Source organism: Ornithodoros turicata, chromosome 7 (genome assembly GCF_037126465.1).
Source record: "Ornithodoros turicata isolate Travis chromosome 7, ASM3712646v1, whole genome shotgun sequence".
Taxonomy (NCBI): domain Eukaryota; kingdom Metazoa; phylum Arthropoda; class Arachnida; order Ixodida; family Argasidae; genus Ornithodoros; species Ornithodoros turicata.
The window spans coordinates 26,375,224-26,399,233 of NC_088207.1; the positions used below are offsets into that span (position 1 = coordinate 26,375,224).

General features: G+C 46.2%; 2 protein-coding genes across 2 annotated transcripts in view; one reads left to right on the top strand and one right to left on the bottom strand.

The window, feature by feature from the left end:
* Nucleotides 1-2,967: 2,967 nt before the first annotated feature.
* The window catches only part of LOC135400723 (cytochrome P450 302a1, mitochondrial-like), a 95,393-nt gene continuing 74,350 nt past the window's right edge, over nucleotides 2,968-24,010 (top strand). Inside the window, exon 1 of the mRNA XM_064632589.1 lies at nucleotides 2,968-3,360. Within this exon, the coding sequence (XP_064488659.1) occupies nucleotides 3,343-3,360 (18 nt within the window). The 5' untranslated portion in view covers nucleotides 2,968-3,342. The remainder of the gene's footprint in view (nucleotides 3,361-24,010) is intronic.
* LOC135400722 (procathepsin L-like) lies at nucleotides 10,354-21,677 on the bottom strand. The gene is made up of 8 exons (XM_064632588.1): nucleotides 21,640-21,677; nucleotides 20,075-20,210; nucleotides 18,439-18,581; nucleotides 16,426-16,617; nucleotides 15,925-16,116; nucleotides 14,094-14,259; nucleotides 13,202-13,310; nucleotides 10,354-10,988 (listed from the first exon to the last, which is right to left on the bottom strand). The coding sequence occupies exons 2-8, from the start codon at nucleotides 20,187-20,189 to the stop codon at nucleotides 10,889-10,891; spliced, it is 1,017 nt and encodes a 338-aa protein (XP_064488658.1). The 5' UTR covers nucleotides 20,190-20,210; nucleotides 21,640-21,677; the 3' UTR covers nucleotides 10,354-10,888.

Here is a 24,010-nt window from a genome sequence, read left to right on the forward strand (position 1 = left end):
TTATCTACCAGCGCTCGTGGCCTAGTGGTTACAATGACGGCATTCCACGCCGAGACTGGGAGGTGACGAGGGTTCGAATCCGAGCCCGGGCCGTGCTGTCTGGATGCGTTCCGTGGGCTTTCCTCGGGTTTTTCCTCTGGGTTTTCCTCAGACGCGGCACCGCTCCCTGTGAATTCGGATCTGTGTTAGCCTCTCAGCGTGGCCGACCACGGCAAGCAGACCTGCCGCCTTTCTTTATCTATGTGGGGTTCGCTCCACACGGAGAGTGTTGCGCTAGAGCCCTGCACGGGCCGTCTTTTCCGGGCCCGACCCGGCCCGGGCCCATCGAAAAATGGCCCGGCCCGGACCTTCATATTTTTATGCGGCCCGACCCGGCCCGGCCCGGTGACCCAGTGACTAGAGCCCGGCCCGGCCCGGAATCTAAGCAAATAGAGCCCGGCCCGGCCCGGCCCGGTGACTCGGCGAGTAGATCCCGGCATAGTATTTCCAGCCGCGACGTACGCGTTTCTGGCGATTATCAAACAAATTTATCAGTAAATTTACAAGGAGAGAAGACAAACATACAAGTGATGGCGGTTTAACACCATAACCGCACCAGACCAAATTAAATCCAGAACGTACGCGGGCATGGGAGTTATCGTTACACTGTCAAGATTTTGCGGAGGTAGAGGATGCTGTCGACAAACTCCTTCTCCCAGTCCATACTCCTCTCACCAAGCTTTGCCAAGTGATTGTGAAATACGTGAAGAGTGACGAGCAATGTAAAGTGGCTTTCAGAATGTTCTAGAGGGTCGAATCATATGCCTAATGCAGTATCCCTTGCTTGTCTTTGCAAAATATGCACAGGAATGACGCAAGTGCATGATGATATGAACTAATGCATCTCCATTGTGTGGAATTAGCTGCGTGGCCCGGCCGGGCCTGACTCTCGGAAACATATTTGTCGGCCCGGCCCAGCCCGCGGTGCTAGCGTATTTTGTCGGCCCGGTCTCGGCCCGGAGCACACAGCCAATAACAAGCCCGGCTCGGCCCGCGGGCCGGGTCGGGCCCGTGCAGGGCTCTATGTTGCGCCCATGAAGATAATCTCTGTGCGTGTACCTTTGTGTAAATAATGTCACTGGCTACTTAGGAAGAAAAAAACACACACACACACAATCGTTGCTAGAGATACCGACATGCTTCCTGCCGTCCTCGGTAGCTCAGTCGGTAGCTCAGTGTTGGCTTGCTGAGCTCCAGATCGCGGGTTCGATCCCGGCCGAGGGCGATGGGGGTACGAATGTGGGGGATGTAAGCATTTCTTCCAGCGCCGTGTGTCGGATATTTCTTGCGCGCGGTGGTCGAAATTATCCGCAGTTCTATCCTGTGGCACGTGCGCAGCATATCGCCACACAAAATAGTCTGACTGACATTACGTCTAAATCTACTCCTAATTGGCTTGTTTCCGCTAGGAGTGCAGTCGCCGATTGAGCTTTTGACCGAAACTGCAAAGGAACATCTGTGTCCATATAATAAACGACGGATGTACTATAGAGACAAGCAAAAGAAGGAGACCAACTGGGAAGACGTGCGATTTTCTTATTTAATTCAGTGTTCATGTTTGGGGGTGCCAAACGTATTACAGTAATACAAACATAACAGTGCCAACGATGGGAACACGGATTGTCTTTAGTCGGATTCCAGCACGCGGGTACGGATATGACTGCTTTCCCACTACGAAATGTGAAAATCTCCGGCGCTGTTTTCGTTGCGCTGCGCCGAATCGCGTCGGACTATGACACCGGCAGGAAGAGAAAGCATGGCGTGGCGAACTCTGGCTGTCGGCGCGCAGCGCGGGCGGCCATGGGCGAAGACTACGTCGGACTCTAAGCCAGCCTTAAGACAGGAGGTACAGGAGCAAGTCAGACGATTACCGCGACACCCCGGAAGGTGGGGGATTAGCGGGAATATCAGCTTCAACGGCGCAAGTGGGGCATTTGGGCGAGTGGATAAGACTCATTTTATAGAGAAGCAGAGGTGTCCTGGCGATATTAAGTCGTAGTCGGTGTAGAAAGCACGCTTCTCGATGCGAGCAATGGTTCGTGGCAACGAAATCCATCGACGGGTCGATGGACCGGAGATGATCGTTTAATCGGACAACGCCCTCTTGAAACTGCCGAGTGCCGCTGTGGCGGATTCGGCGTTTCTGTAATCGACATGCTGAGGCTGAAAGTGGTAGGGTAGTGGACAGTTATATTGACGGGGACGTCTCCACGTGCCCGACGTGCTAAGGCATCTGCGCGGGTGTGAGGCGGGGTTGAAAGCAAAACTTGTGTCGCAACTGGAGGGTATCAGTGACCACGTTTGGCACATAAATTCCCCCAAGAACAGAGAGTTCATGCAGAGCTGGGGGGTCCTTCCTCTTGTTGTGGTTTTGCAAGAGCTACTTGAGCCTAAAGCCCCAAAATATTTGCTTCAGTTGATGTCCGATGATCCGGTAGCGGTTGTGCCTCTGTGCGTAAGCGATTTCCGAGTCCCCCTGTATATGGCAAAGAACACGCAGCAAGGATAAGAATAATATTGCATGTGCTCTGTTTCACTAGCGTTTCCTTCAGACGACAAGTGTCGGAGCTTATTATCTGAGAAAAGAATCGGGCTGCAGTGGCTTGTCTTATCTCTTTCGTCACGGTTATGACGCAGTACATGACTTCACACCTTGTGGTGCTGCTGATAAGAACGTGTGCTCAATGCAGAAACACGTGACTTGTGTATGATAAACCTGCCCAAGCAGCACAATGTACTGAAAGTCGAGTGCAATAGGGGTGGACGGTATGTGTCTTATCAATGTTCTTTAGCTTCACGAATCCGTTCAAGGCCTTCCACCTACCCGTCCACCCCTATTGCACTCGACTTTCAGTGCATTTTGCTGCTTGGGTGGGGGAAGTGTACTGAACATGTGTCATGGAAAGACGCCGAAGTAATTTGATTCGATAGGGGGACATGCACACATACACACACAATTGATCCTCTCCGCCTTCATAGCTTCACGCTGTACAAGTTTGTGTAGTACGAAGCCTACGGTGGTGAAGCAAATAGGAGCATGCAGTTATCGTTACCATCCTGTGAGTGAGCTGCAATGGTTCCATGACGTGTTGTGTGACAGAGCGAGTGCATCGCTTAGCTCCAGTGTGCAGTTTGAGGAAAGTGTCAGGTATGCCAGGGCGTCATTAGATGTTGGAATCCTGACCACATCATCATCCCATTTGTGTGTGTGTGTGTGTGTGGAATCCTGGACGAGATGACGGCATCGTCTGCTGGCACAGCAAAACGAACAATAACTGCTCTCCCAGCGAACTGTGTGAACAGATGGTTGATGAACTGTCGGTGAGTACAAAGGACTTTGATTTTGATTACGCTCTGTGACATTCATTTAGTTCCGAAAGGGGCACTGCTATGTCATATCATCCCGTTCCTAAAATGACGAACTGCATAGTGTGCACTTTACAACATGTTTAAATCAAATGTGCCGAAGTTGCTTGTCGTAATGCAAACTCATCACTGTATACGTTGCTGCACAATATGAGACTTTGGTTTCTACTGGGAGTCTCATAATTACGTCTTTCAGGTATTTACCTCTAGCAATGGAATAGAGCGCCACCTGTCGAGAAGATATTGACTCATTTTCACCCAATGAAAATGTTAGGGGCAACGCATCGTTTCCTAACTTCTTGCGACCGTACTCTCGTGCTACATTTTCGTATATGGCGAAAGGTAGCGGTATTTAATTTCGGTAGCGCGAATAATGCAGTCTACGGTTCATGTTCACTCTTTGTTCTTGATTTTTTTTTTTTTACTAGGTGCTAAGGCGACGTATGTCACCTAACATGGGCTTACAAATGGTACAGCATTTCGTTGAGTATTGCCGCATTATTTCAGCTTCTGCTGTAGTCTGTATTTCTATTCCAAGCAAAGCAGAAGACTTCGACCTCTAAAGAAGTCATACAACAGACGAGCCAAGAATGGAACACATATTTCCTATGGTCACAACAAATTCACCGGAGAGACGCACATACATATACACACAGACCAGCGAAAACCAGTTTTTATTATCGAGGAATGCGGTGGCACACTTATGGTATCTGGAGAAAGTCAGGCTCATGCAGGGGCGCCCAACTGTCTGTCAGCGAAGCTGAGTGACATTAAGCGTTCCTCGCTTGTATTTCGAGCATAAATTATTTTCGTTGTAGTCAATTATTATTTTCGAAGTAGTAGTGATTTGTGGGTACTAGCACCTTGTCGTCGTTAGAGAAGTACGACTATTATTATTATTACTATTTTTTATTCCGTGTTAGCGCCACGAAGGAACTTTGGCTACAAGCGGCGTAGAGGCGTGGATAGATGGAGAGAGGACAGCAAAAAGGAGTAGGAGACAGGGCGGGTTAGTACGCGTACTGGGCCGACTTCGGGGAACTGTGCCGGCGTTCTTCTGGAAACTCTTCGGAAGCCCCAGGGAAAAGCTCAGACAGCACAGCCGGTGGTAGGATTCGAACCCACCACCTCCCACTCTTCAGCACGACCTTGGCTACCACAAACGAGCGGCACGCCTAGAACTGGGATTACAAACAACGGCGCAGTGGTCTCTTCGTCGCTGATTGATTGATTGATTTTAAAAGAAAAAATGGAGATGTTAGTCTCGAGCCACTCGGGACTGGCTACTCCAGGATGCGTTATTAAGAAAAGAAATGGAAATTACACAAAACTCTACGCTTTGCAACAGAATGGAAACAGAATAAATGAAAACATCTCCACCTAGCTTGGCACAAAAAGCGAAATCTCAATGCACAAAAACAAAGAGCGTCACAATGTGTCAGAGAGGTCCGTCGAGACGAGAAATTGCACAAGGGCGCGCATGGCAGGTATGAGCTGATTTGCTGGCCAGCACCCAATAACCTTTTCGGTGGAGTATGGCCGGTTATCCAGGCGGGACAGGGACGACACTAGGGCACAACGGTGTGCACTGTACCTCGGGCAGTCTTGGAGTATATGATCCACGTCCTCAACTACGTCCTCTTCGTCGCTCAAGTTTGCCTACAAGCAGGTTCTTTGGCGTGCAGTGAAACCTCAGCGCGAGACACACCCAAGTTCAATCTAACCAAGCAACTACACAATACCACTGAGTTTCTGACTCCCTCATCCGGGTTTGGACCTCCAACTTGGGGCCCGGCGGCTGGACGCGTCACCAGCTAATCCATTGATTTTTATCAACTAGTCCACTGTCCTTCTAAGTACCGAAGTGCAGGAAATAGAGAATGTTAGAAAAGGGTATCCAAGCGCTTTGGAGCGCCGAAGAAATAGCATCGTCGCCACTGCGTATATGGTCGGAACCAAAACCGTGCTGTGAGTTTTAAGTGCGCGCGCTATTTTTCCAAAGGATCCCCAAAGCTGGCTTGCGTCGCTGTCGTGGCCGGCGATAATCTGCGTGAGCGTGTCGTCTGAAAGCTGCCGAAAACATGACAAACAAAATGTGTCTTTTGTTTTACAATACCAACAAGGCTGTTTTAGAGTAGGGTATGCAAGCGCCTATGGGGACCAAAGAGATAAGGGGTCGTCACTGCGCATGCCCGGAAAACCGATAATTGTCTGAAATGGCGCGACCATCACAAAACACAGGACAAAATTTCCACACATCGCTTGTCCTGTATTCCGTGATGGTCGCTTCACTTCAGTCCAGTACCAACCGGCCCCATACGTTGTGAGTGAACCGATAAGCGTTTTACGCAATGCGCTGTGACGACTCCTTTCATACTTGGGTCCCCAAAGCGCTCGACTGTAATTATTTATTTTTACTATCAAGAACGCAGCATTTCTACTAAAGCCGACTTTTCTTATTTCTTGATTTCTTTTTCTCCTTTCTTTACTGTCCGGCACATAACATATTACCTTATTTCATACTAATGGCTCAGTTGACGCAGAAATTTGGGGACTGTTAGCCTGCGTTTTACGACTTGTGAAAGGCAGTCTTGGATGTTTCCAGCCCGCGTTATCAGTTTATCCACTCATCACCCAGATCTCAGCCGTGATGCATGCCTGCACTTGCGAGGCCAACGGGGACTCGAGGGTATAACGCTGTCACCTTCACCATCGCAACATAACCGGAAATTTCCGGTTATGTTGCGAAATCCGTTAGCGTCAGTACCCTTCTTTTATCCCGAAGACGCTTCGTCATTGTCGTTCTCACATTTTCTTTTATGAAAACTATGGTTGTCGCCTTGAAAAATAGCGCAGTTTGTCATCTTTCAATGCCGCTAGCGTGACCACCAAAAGGGACCACTAGTGTGCGGAGCTTACCAGCATGCCATGTCACTGCACGTCACAATGTGACGTACGTGAAAACTTCCTATATTTGAGATCGTGCCTTTCCCTCTTATGCGAAACAAGTTGTGTTTCCGTGAACAGGATTTCGGTGGGAATAAGTGCTGACTGCTTCCGGCTTCATTGTGGCAGGGTGTTTCCCCGAATGTCCGAGCCACGACCTACTAGATTATACCGACCATGACATAATCGACAACCCCTATGAGGGGCCCGTCCGCACGATCCGCTAGGAGCGCTACACATCGGCCCGCGAGATCTACATCATGATTGGACAATGGAAATTTGAACGCGCAGAAACGGACGCGCGACTACCGAAGCAGACACACATAAATGGGATGATGATATGGTGGATCATTCACCGCCGCTATGTCGGTCCACTGCCCCTTTTCTCTTGCGGAAGGGATGAGAAAGGGATGATGATGGAAAAGTGTCTTATTAGAGTTCGTCCATTAGTCCAGTGCTGGAGAGGAACTACCGTAGCAGACGACAACGACAGCTCCTATGAAAACGCGTAGAATGATGATGATAATCAACTTTAGAATGGAACATCTCCCGTGGGACATCCACCGCTTGTACAAAAAGACTAAGGTAAGCTGAAGTGCAAAGTATCCTAGAAATTGCGGAAGCAATAACGGGGTCGATGAGTAGCGCCACCGCTAGCCTCGAAATGCGGAGATGGGAAGGGATGCCTATGACTTAATCTAGTAGGTCGTGGTCCGAGCTTTCTTTTCCTTTTTTTTTTCTGTCATAATTCTGTCGTGTGCGACAGAAGGATAGTCTTTTGTCCAAAACGACAGGACCCCCAACCTTGGTCTGTTTCCTTTCGGTTACGTCGAGCGATTTTTACCCCAGCAACGTTCAAAGCGATGTGGATCGCCTGTTTAATTGGATAAGAGTTGATGAGAGCTAGGGAAAGCGTATATTGTGGCTGTCTTCGCGTTATGACACAACGGACGAATAACGTTGCTTTTGTATTGCTGTCAGGAAAACGGCATCTTTCACTCCCCGAGGAGTAATTTCGTGCACTTTAATGCAGTCCGCGGAGTGCCGTTTATTGTTACGAAGGCGCAACAATCTCCATATGCGTTATCTAGGTCCTGCTGCGAAGGCATCTGAGGGACACGCGAGCAGCTTTAGTTCGGTAGAAATAAAATGATAGTCATCATTCTTATGTTTAGTTTTTTGTGTGCGAGCCCTATGTCAAGCCGTACGTCACCTGTGCATGTCTCTGCGAGATTGGAAAGGAGAATTCGCATAATTGCTGTATATTCGGCGAAGCAGAAGACACGGAACACATACTGCTTCGTTGCTGTCGATACAGTTCACGTCGACGTGGTTTTCGCGCTCCCCTGGACCGAGTGGACCCTCGTCCATTAGACCTTAGGAAGCTAATGGGAGACCGACCGGTTCAGCTAAGGCGACGAGCAGTCGGAACTCTGCTAAAATTTCTTCCTCTCCATTCCATACACATACTTATCCACTTTCGCATATTAGTCATTTTGGAGTAGTCAGCTCCGAAGCTGTCAAGTTCAACGCCTCCCCACCCCCCTATCTTTCTTGCCATACTTTATCTTAGCTTTTTTTTTTCTTCTTATTCTGCTTGGGGCCAGTTCCGGTACCGTTGCCCGACACGCGGGCCATTAAGTGATGGTAAGAGCCTTTGGGACGCGTGGACGTTGTGAAGGCAGTTTTCCCGTTGACGCGGAAAAAACTTGATGGGAAAGTGTATTTCGGGCGCTCGACAAGGTAAGTGAAGAAGGAGGTCAATGCCTCCCCTGCGTACCCCGTCGGGGCAAAAAAGATCACTCTTCAGCTGCCAATGATAGATACATTGGAGGCTGCCACTGCATGTAGGTTACGCCGCTTCTAAAACCAGAAGAGTCGACATCTGGAGGGAAAGGGTACCGCAGCCAATAGAGCGGCAATCAGTCTACTGAAAGTAGTGGCCATGAAAGTGCGAAAATTTCTCGCGGAACGAAACATGCCGTTACCTTGACAGGAACACAAAAGGAACGGGATTCATCGGGTATGTCGTTCGTGATTTTCGAGCGAAAGAAACCACCATTCTTCCTTTCCCTCTCCTTCTCACGTAACTCTGACGACATTTCTCTTACACAGTCTAAGGATAGTCAAATGCAAATACTCAGACAGCGCACGTAACGTGAACTGTAGAGGCTTAGTTAAAAAAAAAAAAAAATGAAGAAGAGGACAGATAAAACTCGCTTAAGTTATGGCCATACTTAAGTTTCACCAATGCCCAATTTGCAAATACTTTAAAAGAGACTTCAAAATCATGCACAGCCAGTGCCGGAATTTCGAAAACGACCTCCCACTTCACCTCCCAGTCTTCAATTCGCTTCCCGGTCTCCGCACGCAAGGCGTTTCTTGCGTCGTCCATCGCGTTTCTTGCCTCGCCAATCGCTAGCGTTCCTTTCCAATTCGCCTATTCGTCTTTAGCCTAATTCTTTTTAGTGGATTATCTATCCGCATCCATAATTAGCACGTTCAGTCATCCCTAACTATATGCACAGAGCCCCATTTCGTTTAATGTGTACGGTTCGCCTACCGACCCTCGTGTCACGTGAAGGAAGAATACAGTCATGCCTAAGTATCCATGGGATCAGCGGGACAAAGAGGGCTCTTTTTTTTTTTTTACAGAGTCAGTTAGTTAGTAAAATAAAGTAAGCCTCTGAGCTTTCAGCAACCCACAATGGGTGCTACCTACTCCATTACAAGAGCTGTATAGCTATTACACACTCTGAATCAAAATCCTCACAGCAATCCTTCGCACTTCACGGTCACTCCTTGCCGGCATTTTACGCATGACGGACCGCCCAGTGGAGCTGACTCATTTATTGGGTCCTTGGGATACTCCGCGAAATCAACGGAAGGCAATCCGTCTGCTTGTAGCCTTCTTGAGTGAGACTGGTCTCACAACTGTGTTGTGAACACTAAGTACGAACTCCATCTTAGTGTGAACTGCTGACACCGCACTTTGTAGACCTGTAGTGTGCTATATTGCTTTCCCGCTTTATTGATTGAGTGCCCGTGAGTATGTGAGGGATTCTGCTGTGATTTTTTTAAACAGAAATATGAAGTCCTCCGCGGATAACCACAGACCCAACAAACAGAAATAATGGATAAAAAGGTACACACAAAGAAGGCAAAACAAATCAAGGTGGGGACACTTGCATCTCTGACGCACATTTCGCGCGGTTTCTTTGCGAAAATCAAGCAGGCGGGCCTAAAGCGTAATTTTTACTATTTTTTCGACTATTTCTGTTGCGATACAGTGCATAGTCTTTGTTGGGTCTGCGGTTATTCGTGGAGGACTTCATATTTCCTTAAAAACAACGTTAAGCTTGGCAGGTTTCAAAGTTCAATTGAGAAAAATAAATTTCCGTAGTTAAAAATTGTCCAAAGCCTTCCTCAATAGTGGCAAAAGTTCCACAATCTTCCGGCGAGTACGTCGCCAGTTAAAATTTTGTATCACTTTAGGTGGAACACCCTGTAGTATATGCTCCGGTACATATTACGTCTACAAAAAAGGAGACAGAGACAGAGAAAAAAGTGCACGTTCTAGCGGTTTTGTGGAGTATAGCCGCATGTCCCAATTTGTAGCGGAATCAATCCCTCGTTTTCTCGTGGACATTTATCCATCCGTCCATTCATTCATAGATCACCCTAAACATTTTCAGTGAAAATAATCCTTTTACGTGATGTCGCAACACGCTGATTTGGAAATGTAAGGGATCGTCGTTGCAGACATGTCATTAAGCGGAGAGCTGGGTTCAAGCAGATAACTTCATGGAGATATCATTGCATTTGACATTATAAAAAGTGCTGTAAGGACGTATTCGCATGAAAGAAAGACAAAGAAAAAATATGAAAGCGGGAGCGTGACAGGCTTTCCCATTCGACAAAGACAGTATAGTATAGTTACGTGAAAAGTTGCAACTGAGCTGCACGTGGTCTTCCGACCGTAATAAGTGAGGATCCAGAAGAATCAATTTCGGATTTAATACACTTGCGTGAGCTTAGTAGACGTAAGAGGATAACGAAGCACTTTCAAGTAACTTCAAGCATACATATATCTCTCCCACAACGGTGCTGTCTCTAAAGTCCGGCACAGGATTGTCACGTGTCGCTTCCGAAGATCTGACGATGGTCACACAGTGTTGTCACAGTTACCACACCAACGCAGATCCAGTACGATGTTTGGACAGTTCCGTCGCACTCATCTGTCAAAGTTCCAAAAGTTCCACACGTATGTCCTACGGCCACTGTCGGTAGGCTCCCCAGCAGAACTCTCCACTAAGTTCCCTGCAACAGCCACTGTCTTCTCCTTTATGCATTCCTCTCGTGTTCCCTTTTTTTCCCACGCCACTAGTGCTCCCGAGTGACATGGAACAAATCTTCCAGGATATGCGTTCCAATGCAAGAGGAGCACATGAACATATGGTGACATACATAGTGTCCAGAGCACAGTACATTCTACAGTGAGCAAAATAATGGGGTCAAGAAGATGGTGTAGCATCGTTCAAACGAGCGGGTAGCTGGCTATAGTAGCTATGCCGCAAAAGTTGCGCCCAGTGCGGTCGAGCTTCATGTAGCCATCCAAACCCCAGTAGTCGCTCCAGCTGTAAAAAGAAAAGAAAAGGAACAAAATAAATACGATGAAACACCACACCACATGCAGACATGACACATATGACATACGCCACACGACATGATACACAAACTCAGCAGCTCGCAAAACTTTTGTATGAGACACGTCTGACACCTCCAGAGACGAGGCGCAACTGACGACGGCTCAAGCTCCGAGCTGCCTTCGCTCCGCGCGCTTCCACGTGACGGAGAACAGCGAATTAGCTTGCGGAGCGCAGCCTTATTCGCTATTCTCCGTCACGTGCCGCGCTGTAGACGGACACCTCGGTCACCACGCTACGCCGTCTTTTCTTCGAAATGGGGCTTCTAATGCTAACGCGCTAAAAACGATTAGCACAGAATCATTGCCGATAAGCCTTCTTGAATATGGTTCAAAGTTCTATATAATAGAGAACGGGGCAGATAACTGTTCGTGGAGGTTCAACAGCACAAAGGCGTGATACTATGCCCACATCCTTGGTATGACATGAAGCTCTCATGGCCAGATAATGTCAGCGCACACAAGCATACAAGTCACAGTATGAATCTAGGTCTATTAAAGAGTGAAGTAGAAGGACAACTACTACTACTACTACTACTACTACTACTACTACTACTACTACTACTACTACTAACTACTACTACTAACTACTACTACTAACTACTACTACTAACTACTACTACTAACTACTACTACTAACTACAACAACTACAATTACTGCTACGTCCACTACTGCCACTACTACAATTCTTTTCTTTTCATTCTCTTTTCATTTTATTTTTCATTCACTTCACTACTACAATTACTACGACCACCCTGTACTGCCAACAACAATAACAACTCCTCCTCCACCACCACCACCACCACCACCACCACCACTACGACTACATACAACAGCTACTGCTTTATTTTAGGGATGATAGTTGAAGTGTTTCATCGCCACAAGCTTAACATAAAGAGCAACAAGTAGCGTTCCGGGTTTTCGGATGAACCCGAAAAAGTAGGCCGGTAAACTTTTCGACAATTCTGATTTACCCGAAGAATTCCGGTTTTTAGAGATCCCAGAAGCACACAACGCCGCAGACAGGGTTCCATTTGATAAATGCTGGCAATGCCTGTTAGTCACCTCGTTGGGTCAATGAATGATGTGACAGTACTCAACACCAAGGGCATTATGTTGTCATTTCAACCAGTTCGGTTCAGTTCTACGCCGGGAGTCTTCCTGTGAGCTTTGTCTCGTTTTCTTTGTCCTGCACGCGAACGAAACACCATAACGAAACATGGGACGCAGGTGGGGCAAACTGGTCATTCTGAAAGGTTGCTAGTTGGTGCAAATAGCGTATCGTGAGAGATTGCGTCGTTCGTCACACGCGGTACAGTCAGCAAAGGCGCATTGCGGGTCATTCCCACCAACAGCATTCCTGTGTGGCGGACTGCATCACTCGTGAACGCAAACGTAAAGACGACGTTGATGACATCGCACACCACTTCTACCGCGCTTGTTAGTGCGTCACTCATTCACAAAAGTCTCAAAATTTCATCAGAATTTTGGATATTGACTAAGCCATAAAAATAAACTCCGAAAGACTCCGATTTCCCGGAAAATAATAAGCTCCGAAAAGCATTTTAAAAAGAAAAGGTAGCAGTGCGTGACGGTGCTGCATGACAGTGTCTCAATTTTGTAAGACCTGGATTTTTGTGACCTAAAGCGACAATGTATCCCATTTTATGGTCCCTCATCTTGCCTCGATGATTAGGTGTGCCAGTTATTTTTCAATGGACCTCTACCCGAGAAACGTCATCGTGACGTTGGTAGACAGACTGAAACCGAAACAAATCTGAAGGCGAGGGCTGGGTTCCACGAACGGGCACTTGTTCGCTGCCTCCTATCGAAAAAAAAAAAGTAGTACCGAAGGTCGCGTCCCTTTCAGGAACCATCGTAATCCCCTCAAGACCGTTGCTTCCGGGCGCGACCTTGTTCGCGCCTAACTTGTAGTTCAACTCTACCAAATTGGTGGCGCTGTCGAACACTATGACGTCGTTTGTTTCAAAACAGAGAGAGGTCTATAATCCGACTGCTGTTTTATGCCGCTTTGCGCTCACTGGATGATGCTTTCGGAGATGTTCTCGCTTGCAGCTGTTCGTGTTTTACGCCACATAAAAGAACTACAGTACCGTATTGGTTTGTAAGTAGGTGCCTTATACCTGTTTTTGATGAGCCAGTATTTCCTACCATCGGGATCAACGCCATAACCCACAACCAAGACAGCGTGGTTGACCGACTTGTAGCCGCAGATAGGGTCGTCGTAAACACCTACAAGGAAAGAGTGATTTCAGCATGGTGACGGGTAGAACTGTACCCTTTCTACTTCTTGAAATGACTCAATGCTCGCCAAACATGGTTTGGCGGACGTCGGTTTCACTAGCGCCCGTCATCGTCTTTCTTTCCGTCTCCCGTAATCGTGCTATACTAGGGTTTACAATACTGTAAAACCCTTATTATCCGCGAGCCGTTATATTTCGTGAATTTAACTTTACTACCACATTAGGTAGGTTTAACCACAAGCGGTATCCAGTTACAGTTACAAGCTACTACTGTAGAAAAAATAACTAGTTCCTGCAAAAAGTAATTAGTTACGGTTACAAGTAACTTTTGTAGCAAAGTAACTAGTTACTGTAAAAAGTAATTAATTATGGTTGCAAGTTACTTTTGTAGAAAAGTAACTATAGTTACTGAAAAGTAATTAGTAACGGTTACAAGTTAGATTTGTAGAAATGTAACTACTTACTGCAAAAAGTAATTAGTTGCGGTTACAATTTACATTTGTAGAACAGTAACTAGTGACTGCAAAAAGTAACTAGTTATGGTTACAAGTTACTTTTGTAGAAAAGTAACTGGTTACTGCAACAAGTAATTAGTTACAAGATACTTTTTTAGAAAATCAACTAGCTAGTAGCTACTGGAAAAAGCAACTAGTTACGGTTACAAGTTACTTGCATTTTAATTAGTTACGAACGGAGACTGGTTTATGTTACTCATCCCGTAAATGCCACGATGAGAAGTAACTGCGAGTCACCGTGGATCTGCAATGCTCACCTTTCTCATAGAACCGAAAGGAGAAATGTTCTCCATTGACACCGGCTGAAATGGGACCTACAAAAGCCACTGCTGCCTGTAGTGATTCTTCGGATCCCTGTGGTATGGTCACGTATCCAGTCATGTTGGCTGCCACAATGTTCTTGCGGAACCGGCAGTCTCCCTTCTAAGGGCGATGAGAATAAGTACTCGTAAATGAACAAGCATTGTCAGACTGCGATATATACGATTCCTCCTTAAAGGTACTGTAAAGCAGCACCGATCAAATGTCATTTAGTGTGGCTATTCGATAGTCCAAGCCACGAGGACAAAAACTGCGCCAATCGACGGGGCAGTTAATTAGAAAATTGCAATTAAAGATTACGGGCAACACTGTACTAGGTATTCGAAATGAATCTGTACTCCCGACACATACGGCGGCAACCACATTGCATGCGTATAACACTGGGCTCGACATAACAATCCACCACAATCCACCGTAAAATACGCCCCTGCAGTCCACACAACGATCCACATCTGAGGGTAGACGGATAAGCGAACTGAAATGAAATGCTGAGCCGTTGAAAAAAATGTGTCAGACGTTCAAGAAGCCAGAGAGCGTCGGGACTTGTTTGTTCACAGATGTTCACAGAGAGAGTTTGTTCGTTCGAAAGAGGCCGCGAACAGAAGGAGCGCGCAGGCGCAGCAGAGAAGTAGGGAATGCCTCCATTGAACAGCGGCCAACACTGGGTTACTCCGCAAAAACAGGGGTTAACAGGTTAAACTGTTAACAGGGGTTTCAGAATGCATAGGTAAACAGGAAAACTAATAATATGGTTACTAAAAAAACGAAGTTCCGATGTAATAGTGTGTAATACCAATTTTCAGTGTTGCCCGCTGTACAGGGGGTTGTTTGACACCAGGCGTCGCACGGCTCCACTACGCCGCATCTTTAATGGCAAATTAAAAATATTTATAGCGCGTTGTCGGTCGTATGGTTCCGCATATGGTATTTAGAAGCAACAAAGCCTCTAGTCACATAAGCGGCATATCATGCTTGTCTACAGCTTTACAGTACCTTTAAACGATTCGCCAAGATCGTTTGAGGAGAACAATGACAGGCCGCTCCTCATAGCCGCGCTTCTTGAGAATGAGTGAAGAGCGAGAGCGTAAACTGCGGTTTAGTTCGCGCACAAAATCACGAACGACGCATCGGATGAATCCCGTTCCTTTTGTATTGCTCTGAAGCTAACGGGATCTTTCACATTAGAAATAACCGTTCTTCGAGAGTTCTTCATAGTGCAAGAACCGTTGTTCGAGCCGTTCGCAGCATTCTATAAAACCGTTTTATAAACCGTGCTATAACCCTCCTAAACAGACTTCGGAACTCCTAAACCCGTTCTGAACCGTCCTAAAAACCGTTCTATAAAATAACCGTTCTTCGAGAGTTCTTCCTAGTGCAAGAACCTTTCTCAGAACATTTCCTATCTTCGGAAACGTAAGAATGGCTAAGGAACGGCTATTTCGAACGGCTTCGTCGAACGCTTATTTTTCTGCGTGTAAGTATACGATGCTAAACGCGTACGGTATATGACGGTATATTCGAAGTTATCTGGAGCTTAGCTTTCGTTTAACAGCGGAAGGCAGCAAGAAACGGCAAGAGAACATTTCCTTTTTCCCTGACGTCATCCTTTCTAAACAACAACAACAACTACATGATTGACGATGGGATGAGTTGTTTCACCGCTGCAATTGCGATACCATTACCTCAGTGCTTACAAATGAGCTAAAAAGAAATTATGCTTCTTCAAACACGCATGTTGGTGACGAGACGGAAGACGATGGCACTTACCATTTCTTCGTATGGGTACGCGTGCTCGGTGTTGATTCCCTTGTTCTTTACGATGTACTCGAAGGCATTGGTCATAAGACCACCATCGCAGCCCTCGTTCCCATAATCCGTGCTGCAGTCAATAAGGTTTTGCTCGCTCAGGGAGACCAGCTTGCCTGTCTTTCGGGCATGCTGACCCTCCAGCGAACCGGTCTGCGAGAAAGAAGTCCCATTGCTTTGTCACACGTAACTCTGTTATTCTTCCGTTGAACCGAGAGAGTATGGTACGGAGATCGAAGAGGAGGAAGGTCCGAGCTTTGTTTTACAAGGCGACTTCGAGCATCATGAGGAAGTTTCCGACAGGATTTCATTAGCTTTTAGTTGGGTTGGGACTGGGACTGAATTGAATTGTGAGAGAAAAGAGAGAGAGAGAAGAGAAATTGAACGTTTCACCCGTTCGCTTTAGGATTACAATAATATACTTTGGATGTGAAGAAGCTCTGTGGATTATGCTATACGTACTGCGCTGAATGCCCAGCAGGATCCACATGTGCCTTGGTCCTTCACTTTGGTTACCAAGGTGGGTCTCCAGTCGACGTGCAGGGGTTTCATCTTCTCTGTCCCGTACGGGGCCATGTACAATGATGCAGTAGTCTCCAATAACCCTGCGCTGGTGCGTAGGCCTGTCACACTGTGTGCGAACTCGTGCTGTAACTGCAAAGGAAGGCAAAAAAAAAAAAAAGAATACAGGTTCTATTCCATACTCTGAAAACAGAGCACCGCAGAGCACGCTACCATAGACAACCATCATCCCGAATGACAACATTCTCCACCTTGATTTGATGAAAACGGGGGCGTACGCCATTTTTGTGGCAATTATGAACTGTACAATGCCACAAAAATGGCGTACGCCCCCGTTTTCAGCAAATAAAGGGAACGAACGATGTCACTCGGGATTATGGTTGGCGCGCTATGCGGTGAACTTCGTTTTTAAGAGTGCATCAGACGCACTGACCACGCACTCTTAAAACAGGGGTTTACCACATTACACGCTTAAGGTTCAGGAGTTCACAGAATGATAGCGTTATCACTCGTGATTTCTAGAAAGCGTGAAGCCTACGACAATTTTGTGACAATTCATATTCTCGTCTTCATCCATTATCATCTTCAGCTACAGTGTCACGACGACACCCAGAGCTGTGTGGCCAGCAACGGCATGCTGTCTTCACCACCACCAACAACCGTGGGACAATTAACATAACTGCATAATTGTCAAAAACAGGCGTACGCTTCTCCTTTTCAACAGATCGAGGGATCAAGAACGATGCCGTTTGAGATGAAACGGTTGGCTACACTCCAAAAACAGAACTTCGCCGCATAGCACGCTGTGTCCCAACCATTGCCACACTGTTAAAACAGAACTTCACCACATAGCACGCTCCTAGCCAACCATCATTCCGAATGATATCATTCTGTGCACTGATCTGTTGAAAATGGGAGGAGGCGCCTATCTGGGACAGATTATCTTGTCCCAGATAGGCGCCTCCCCCCCCCCCCCCCCGTTTTGAACAAATCATGACACGGAATGACATCATTCGGTATGATGGTTGGCTAGGAGCGTGCTATGTGGTAAAGTTCAGTTTTAACAGTGCAGGAACGACAGGGTGTCTCTACTAGCTCGAAGAGAGAGGGGGTGTACGCCGTTTTGTGTCCATTTGTATGTATGGTAATTGACCAAAAGGCGTACGCTCCCCCATCTCCCTTCGGATCGGAAGCGAAAGCCCTATTATTCGTGGCACGATTACATGGTTGGCGCAGAGCGTGCTATGCGGTGAAGTTATGTTGTAAGCGCGTGCACACTCTAAAAACAAAACTTCACAGCATAGCACGCTCTGCAGCAACCATTGTCACGAATGATAGGCTTATCGCTACTGATTCGAAAGAGAGAGCGGGGTGTACGTCCTTTTTGTGTCAATTTGAACATACACTCTTAAAAATGAACTTCACCGCATAGCACGCTCCTAGCCAACCACCATCTCAAATGATATGGTTATCTGCCCTGATTTGTTGAAAACGGGAGGAGTACGCCCTTTTTGTGACAATTATGCATAAGCGTCACAAAAAAGGCGTACGCCTCCCGTTTTCAAGAAATCAGGGCAGATAACCATATCGTTTGAGATGATGGTTGGCCAGGAGCGTGCTATACGGTGAAGTTCATTTTTAAGAGTGTATGATAATTGACACAAAAAGGTTTATGCCTCCCTCTCTCCTCGAATCAGAAGCGATAACCCTATCATTCGTTGCAATGGTTGACGGAGAGCGTGCTATGCGGTGAAGTTCCGTTTTTGAGAGTGTGGCGAATTTCGGTTTTAAGAGTGAATAACTCGTCACCGCCAGCACAGCTCATGATCTCAAGTTCGATCTTTACTTTATCCATAATATTATTTTGCCGAGTCGTATTTATCCTCCCAAAAGCTGCACAGCCTCTTGTATAGCAGTAACTCTCGTATGGGAGAAGAAGAAAAAGCCACATACCATGTCTCCATAAGAGTTCATCTTCAGCTTGTAAGAAACAAGCCCTTTGCTGTGTCTTTCGTTGTGTTGAGTGATCCTGTATTGGTTCTCCATAAACACTTTCATGCGAAGGCTTTCTTCAAAGGGGTTGCTGTAGTTCTTTCCTGTAAAGTTTAAGTTGCACTTGCATATTAGGGAGTTGTAGAGAATCGTAAACATTCTCCGAGTTCGACTCCAACTCAATCAATCAGATATCAGCAACGTGTTTAGTGTAGAGGGTTAGTGTAGAGGGTCGCAGTTAGTGCGAGAGGGAAAAGTGAATTCGCATGTATTGCCATTTGATTTCACCGTGTGACACGAAACGAATGTCATCCAGTGCGAATGGCATTCGCTCGGAATGACATTCGATTCGCCGTGTGACAGGGTTATGGCAGTCAAACTACGCCATTATTTCGCGTGGAAATTTTGATACCGTGGCCGCGGTCCAGGAGGAAGAAAATGAGAGTATAGTTTCAAAATTGACTGGAACGGATGCGACGGTCTCTTTAAGCGATCAGGCTTTTTCATTTGTTTTGGGTACCGTTGACACAGTGGCGCGTTGATTGCGAACGGAAGCGGAAATATGGCAAGCAATTCGTGCGCGGCGCTGTTGCTCTGTTTAGATCATAGAACTCGCATAATAACTAGAAACCAAGTCAGCGAAGGGGGACATCTCAACATGTGAGCCGCCATGATCGATACGGTAGGCCTAGCGTGTCACGAACTGTGTATACCACGAGTTCCGTGCGCCGTTCTTTCATGTGGCGGCACAAGGTTTAAACCGTACGATGCTCGTCCCATGAGGAATCCAAGCGCACAGGTGACGGCAGACAAAACAGACACACTTCGCACACGGCATGGCACACGGAGCCCAGCGGAAGCGGAAGCGACTTGCATTGGATTGGATACCATTGCGCCGAACGCACCTGGTCTTCACACGTGTAAAGGCTCTGGCAGAATCTGGCCGAATCCAGAATATCGATCATAGCGTCCCCTGGACTTGGACATTGGGAGAGAGTCTTTACCTCCGTACAACTCCGTTGCTCTCCCCCTTCACTCTCTCAGCCAGCTTTTCTTCTAGCCTCTCTCCTTATGATTTCTATGGTTTAGGTAGTTTAGTTATCTCGTGTGTTCTTCGTCCGTGTTTCATGGTCCAGTTTTAATTCAGTCATGCACCCACAGGGCCATTCTGCCATCTTGATGCTCTGTTTAGCGTGTTTATTAGGTTCCGCTGATAAATTATGTTCACGCAGTAACATGTTTCATATTCTATACGTGAAATTTGGCTATCCGTTCTCTACGTTCTTCCAGTTGAGGCAGCTGGCCGCTAGGGGCTCGGGATGACAACCATCGCGCCGGACCGCGAAAGTATACGGCTAGTAATCGTTGTTTGCGGCTTGAGGGTGATGTCACGACCACCGGTTTTCCGTCGCGAAGCTGTGGTATGCAGTTACCACACATCACATATCGGCGCCCACGGACATCGTTCAAATTTTACCATAACTTTTGGTCTTCCTATCATCATCATCATCATCGTCGTCGTCATCATCATCATCTTTAAAATGTCTCGAAAGGGTCGCACTTTTCTGTCCACCTATACGACTGATGGTATACGTACCGTGTCGCGTCTTGAAAGTCTGCCACTCTGCCAGCGCCCATTGCTCGAATGACAGGCCTTTCGCGAGGGTCACAATGGCGAAAAATAGTAGAAGCAGCACAGAGTGGGACAGCATCTTTTCTTGTCGCTTTAGAGCCTGAAAAGAAAACATTTTGGAATAGCTCTTTACTCTTCTCCACTTTCGTTTCGTTTTTTTTTTCGTTGTTCTTGTTGTTGTGCGGCGTTTTTGACTAACCTAACTAATCCAGTTGAACATTCATGTCGATATCTTAACAAACAGTTAATTTAGATTCAGGGCTGTTAAAGTTTCTTTTAAAAAGTATCTGAATCACGCATAACTACGCATAAATGTGATCAACAGTATGTGAGCTGCAACTACAGATACCCCATAGACAAATATACTGATACAGTTACAGGTATTTGCGAAATAGTACCCAATACTTTTTCAGTTACTTTCCTGCACCTCTCCAAAAGTTAACGCAATGAAACATATCTTTTTTCTATGGTGTATTGAATAACGGGTTTCTTATTTGTACAAGAATAACAAATTAAAAAAAAAAAAAAAATAACGCGCACCTCAATAACGAATTATGACAATATTTTGAACAAATGAACACTATACAGTAAACGAATGAAAGCAGACAATGACACACAAACTGGCCACACTAGCACCCCTTATAGAGGCTCTTGATCCACGAATGAACTTCAGCTGCCACCCTACCATCAATCACAGTTAGTTGGCAGGTCAGCTGTCTACGCATCTTCCCAGTTTCCCTCTACCCTATTGCCCGTGGAGCGACCTGATTGGTCCCTCTCCCAAATAAGGGAGTAATATTTCAGGAGCTAACCTGTCGTTGCGTATAGTGGGCCGCTTTCCGTACCACACTATTTTCGCATAACATATGAGCCCGTATTCACTGCTTCCGTAAGACACTCCCATGCCATGTCTGCCATGTTGGTAACTGAGTGCCGTCAACCTGACATGGTAGGGTATCAGGAAAGGGAGAAAGGTCAGCAGTCATACGGCGGGGCCTGTTGCGGGATTCGAACTTATGTCGTCTCCCAAGAAGCGGTCCACAGAGCTGATGTGCAGGTGCGCAACCTGTTGACGTAGATTGTCGGTGATCGTCGTTTTTTTTAAGCATCTAAAAAGCACCCGAAAAGAGGACACAATCTATTGAAAAAGAAAAAAAAACGAAAAGTAAAAGTAACGAATACGAAACATGCACACGAAAACGTATCTAATATTTCCCACGAGATAAACAAAATGTATCGAGATACAGACACTCAGATACGTTTTCTCACTTCATTAACAACATACTTAAGTCTTAAAATATCACGTCCAGCGTGCTTTATATTGAGAATCTCGAACCTATACTATACCTAATTTGTCGTGCGTCAAAATATAATTATTGTTGTTGTTGTTGTTTTGGTGCGTCACATTTGTAAATTTTACTAATTTTGTTCCTGTGCCCTCGAGTGGGATGCCGTGTGCATGATCCCATCCAGAACACACTTCAAGTCTCCCGGGGATGTGGTAGTTAGACAAAGAGAGTTTGACTTACCCTTCCAGTTCCCGTCCGCTCGCAGGAGTGATGCCTGGACGACGCCTTCGGAACTTGTGGTCTACAGTGCTCCTCCGTCAGCGTTCTTAACCAGCAGCTGATACGTCTCTCCTATCCAATCAGCGCCCCTCCCATGCTTGTTGAAGATTAGGGCCCAATACAAACATGCACATCTCCAGCATCTTGTGATCTTGCTGTTCTCGAGGTTCTCGAACGATACGATATTTTTCTGTGTGAATAACGGGATACATAAAGCGATAACATTTCAAGAACCAGTGTAGAACCCGTCGTCGTCATATGCTATTTGTCCTTGCTTGAAATCGATATCGTATTTGATGGATATGGTATACGTATCAGAAAGATAGTATTCTGGAGTACGTAGAGTTCCGCAGGGGGTTGCTTAGATTCTAGGTCTTACGTCATCGGATAACCATCGCTCTCTGCTATGCGTTAGACTGACACTAGGCGTAGCACACCAACATCCACAGAGGCCAGCAGGTCGTCACATTGCGTTTACTATAGGGCGCTTACATATCCTGAACTGTATACATAGTCTTATCCATACTTGCGCGTTAATACCACGTTATATTAAAGTTTCCTCAAACACTATAGGACCTCCAAATGAAGGCATACCATCAATTAGAGGAATATATTTGATTGACGCAATACGTTTATTTGGAAGCGCCCGTTAAATTAAAGCAATTAAAGAACGACAGTCCACCTTACTTCTAAATTTACTCTAAATTATAAGAATGACAGATGGTAAACTGTCATTAAAGAATGACTGTCGGTATTACTGTCATTGTGAGTGTTGTGCCGTTATCAAACATCATTATCAACTCTCATTATCAGTGTTGTGTTTGACCTTCTGCCTTTCATTGGCTCGCCCGCTATACAGTACGTTACTTCAACGTATTACATCCTATTGCATGTGTTGCAGAGATCAACGTGTGGAGTTGAAGGTGGATGCTCGAGACCAGCAGTCACTAGAGATGATCCACATTATCAATATGAAACTAGTGCGCTAAGCATTCCGATTGCTTGGCTTACAACATGAACTTCACTGACCACGGAATATGTCCCGCTTAAAGTGAGCAAATATAAACAGAGAGAGAAAGCAAGTAGATGCACCCAAAGGATCGGAAACCCAGGAATCTGGGAGGGGGGTGGGGACTGGTTGAAGTTGACTATACAAATTCAAGCCGATTGCACTCTTACTGCAGCCAACGATTATCTCGAACGAGATCGTTCTCTCTGAGTCGTTGTAGGACGGGAGCTATAGGGGCAGGCCTTTTTTGTGGCATGCACTTACACGGTTTTCGAAGACTTCTCGGGCAATCCTTGCAGATTAGCTTCGTTCTAACTCGCAATATTATCCAGTTTTAGTGAATAGTTTTCAGTCAAACGGTTCGCGAATGGTGTCGCAGAGAGCCAATGAGAAGAGGGGCTGACTCAGAAGTCAGGACGGAATCATCTGATTGGACAGGGGCAAACCCCGTTTGCGAACCGTTTGAGTGAAGACGATTCACTAAAAGTCACTATTATTCTCCTAACCTTTAACCTGAAAGAAACCGGGTGGTCAGCACTGATGATGCAACTTCCAATATGTGACGGACCCCGTCTGCAGGCATTCTGCATACACAGTAAAACTTTTTACACCCTTAAGGGTGTTTTTTGAGTTTTCCCATGGCGAACACCTTTAAGGGTGTTTATGAACACCCTTCGAAAGGGTGTTCATGGGGACACCCTTTCAAAAAGGGTGTTATTTCGGAAAAACACCCTTTCAGTATGGAATAATAATAATAGATGATAGGCTAGTGCGTTATGCTGCATTTCGACCACCTATGTTCTCCGACATGCATAGCCCATATCCGACACCGATGGTGGAAGAAATTTTACCTCGTGTCATACCCGGATCGAACCAGCGACCCTGAGAACGGCAAGCCAACACGTTACCGACTGAGCTACCGACGCTCGTGCGGGTGGTCCTGATTATAGGATACTCATTCTACGGGTGAATTAGTACGAAATTTGCATGGACCAAGCATATAAGACTGTCAGCGCAGGTAAACTTGCATCGATAACGGAACCCTGATTTTTGGGGGATGCATCACGACACCGAACCCTCAGAGTCCACATATAGTACATGACGGCAGCCTTAGCTATGAATATGTTCAAAAGCCTCAATCCTTTCCATCCCCTTTTATTTTTCCTTTTTTAGAACAAACTTATATTTCCCCCTCAATCCTACTCCCGGTATCGAAATGCGGGTTGCAACAAACATGGGAATTCGGACATCCGTAGACAGTAACACAGTCATAAGGTGCTTTTAGGGTGTTACAAGGGTGTGTTTCTAATGTACACCCATTTT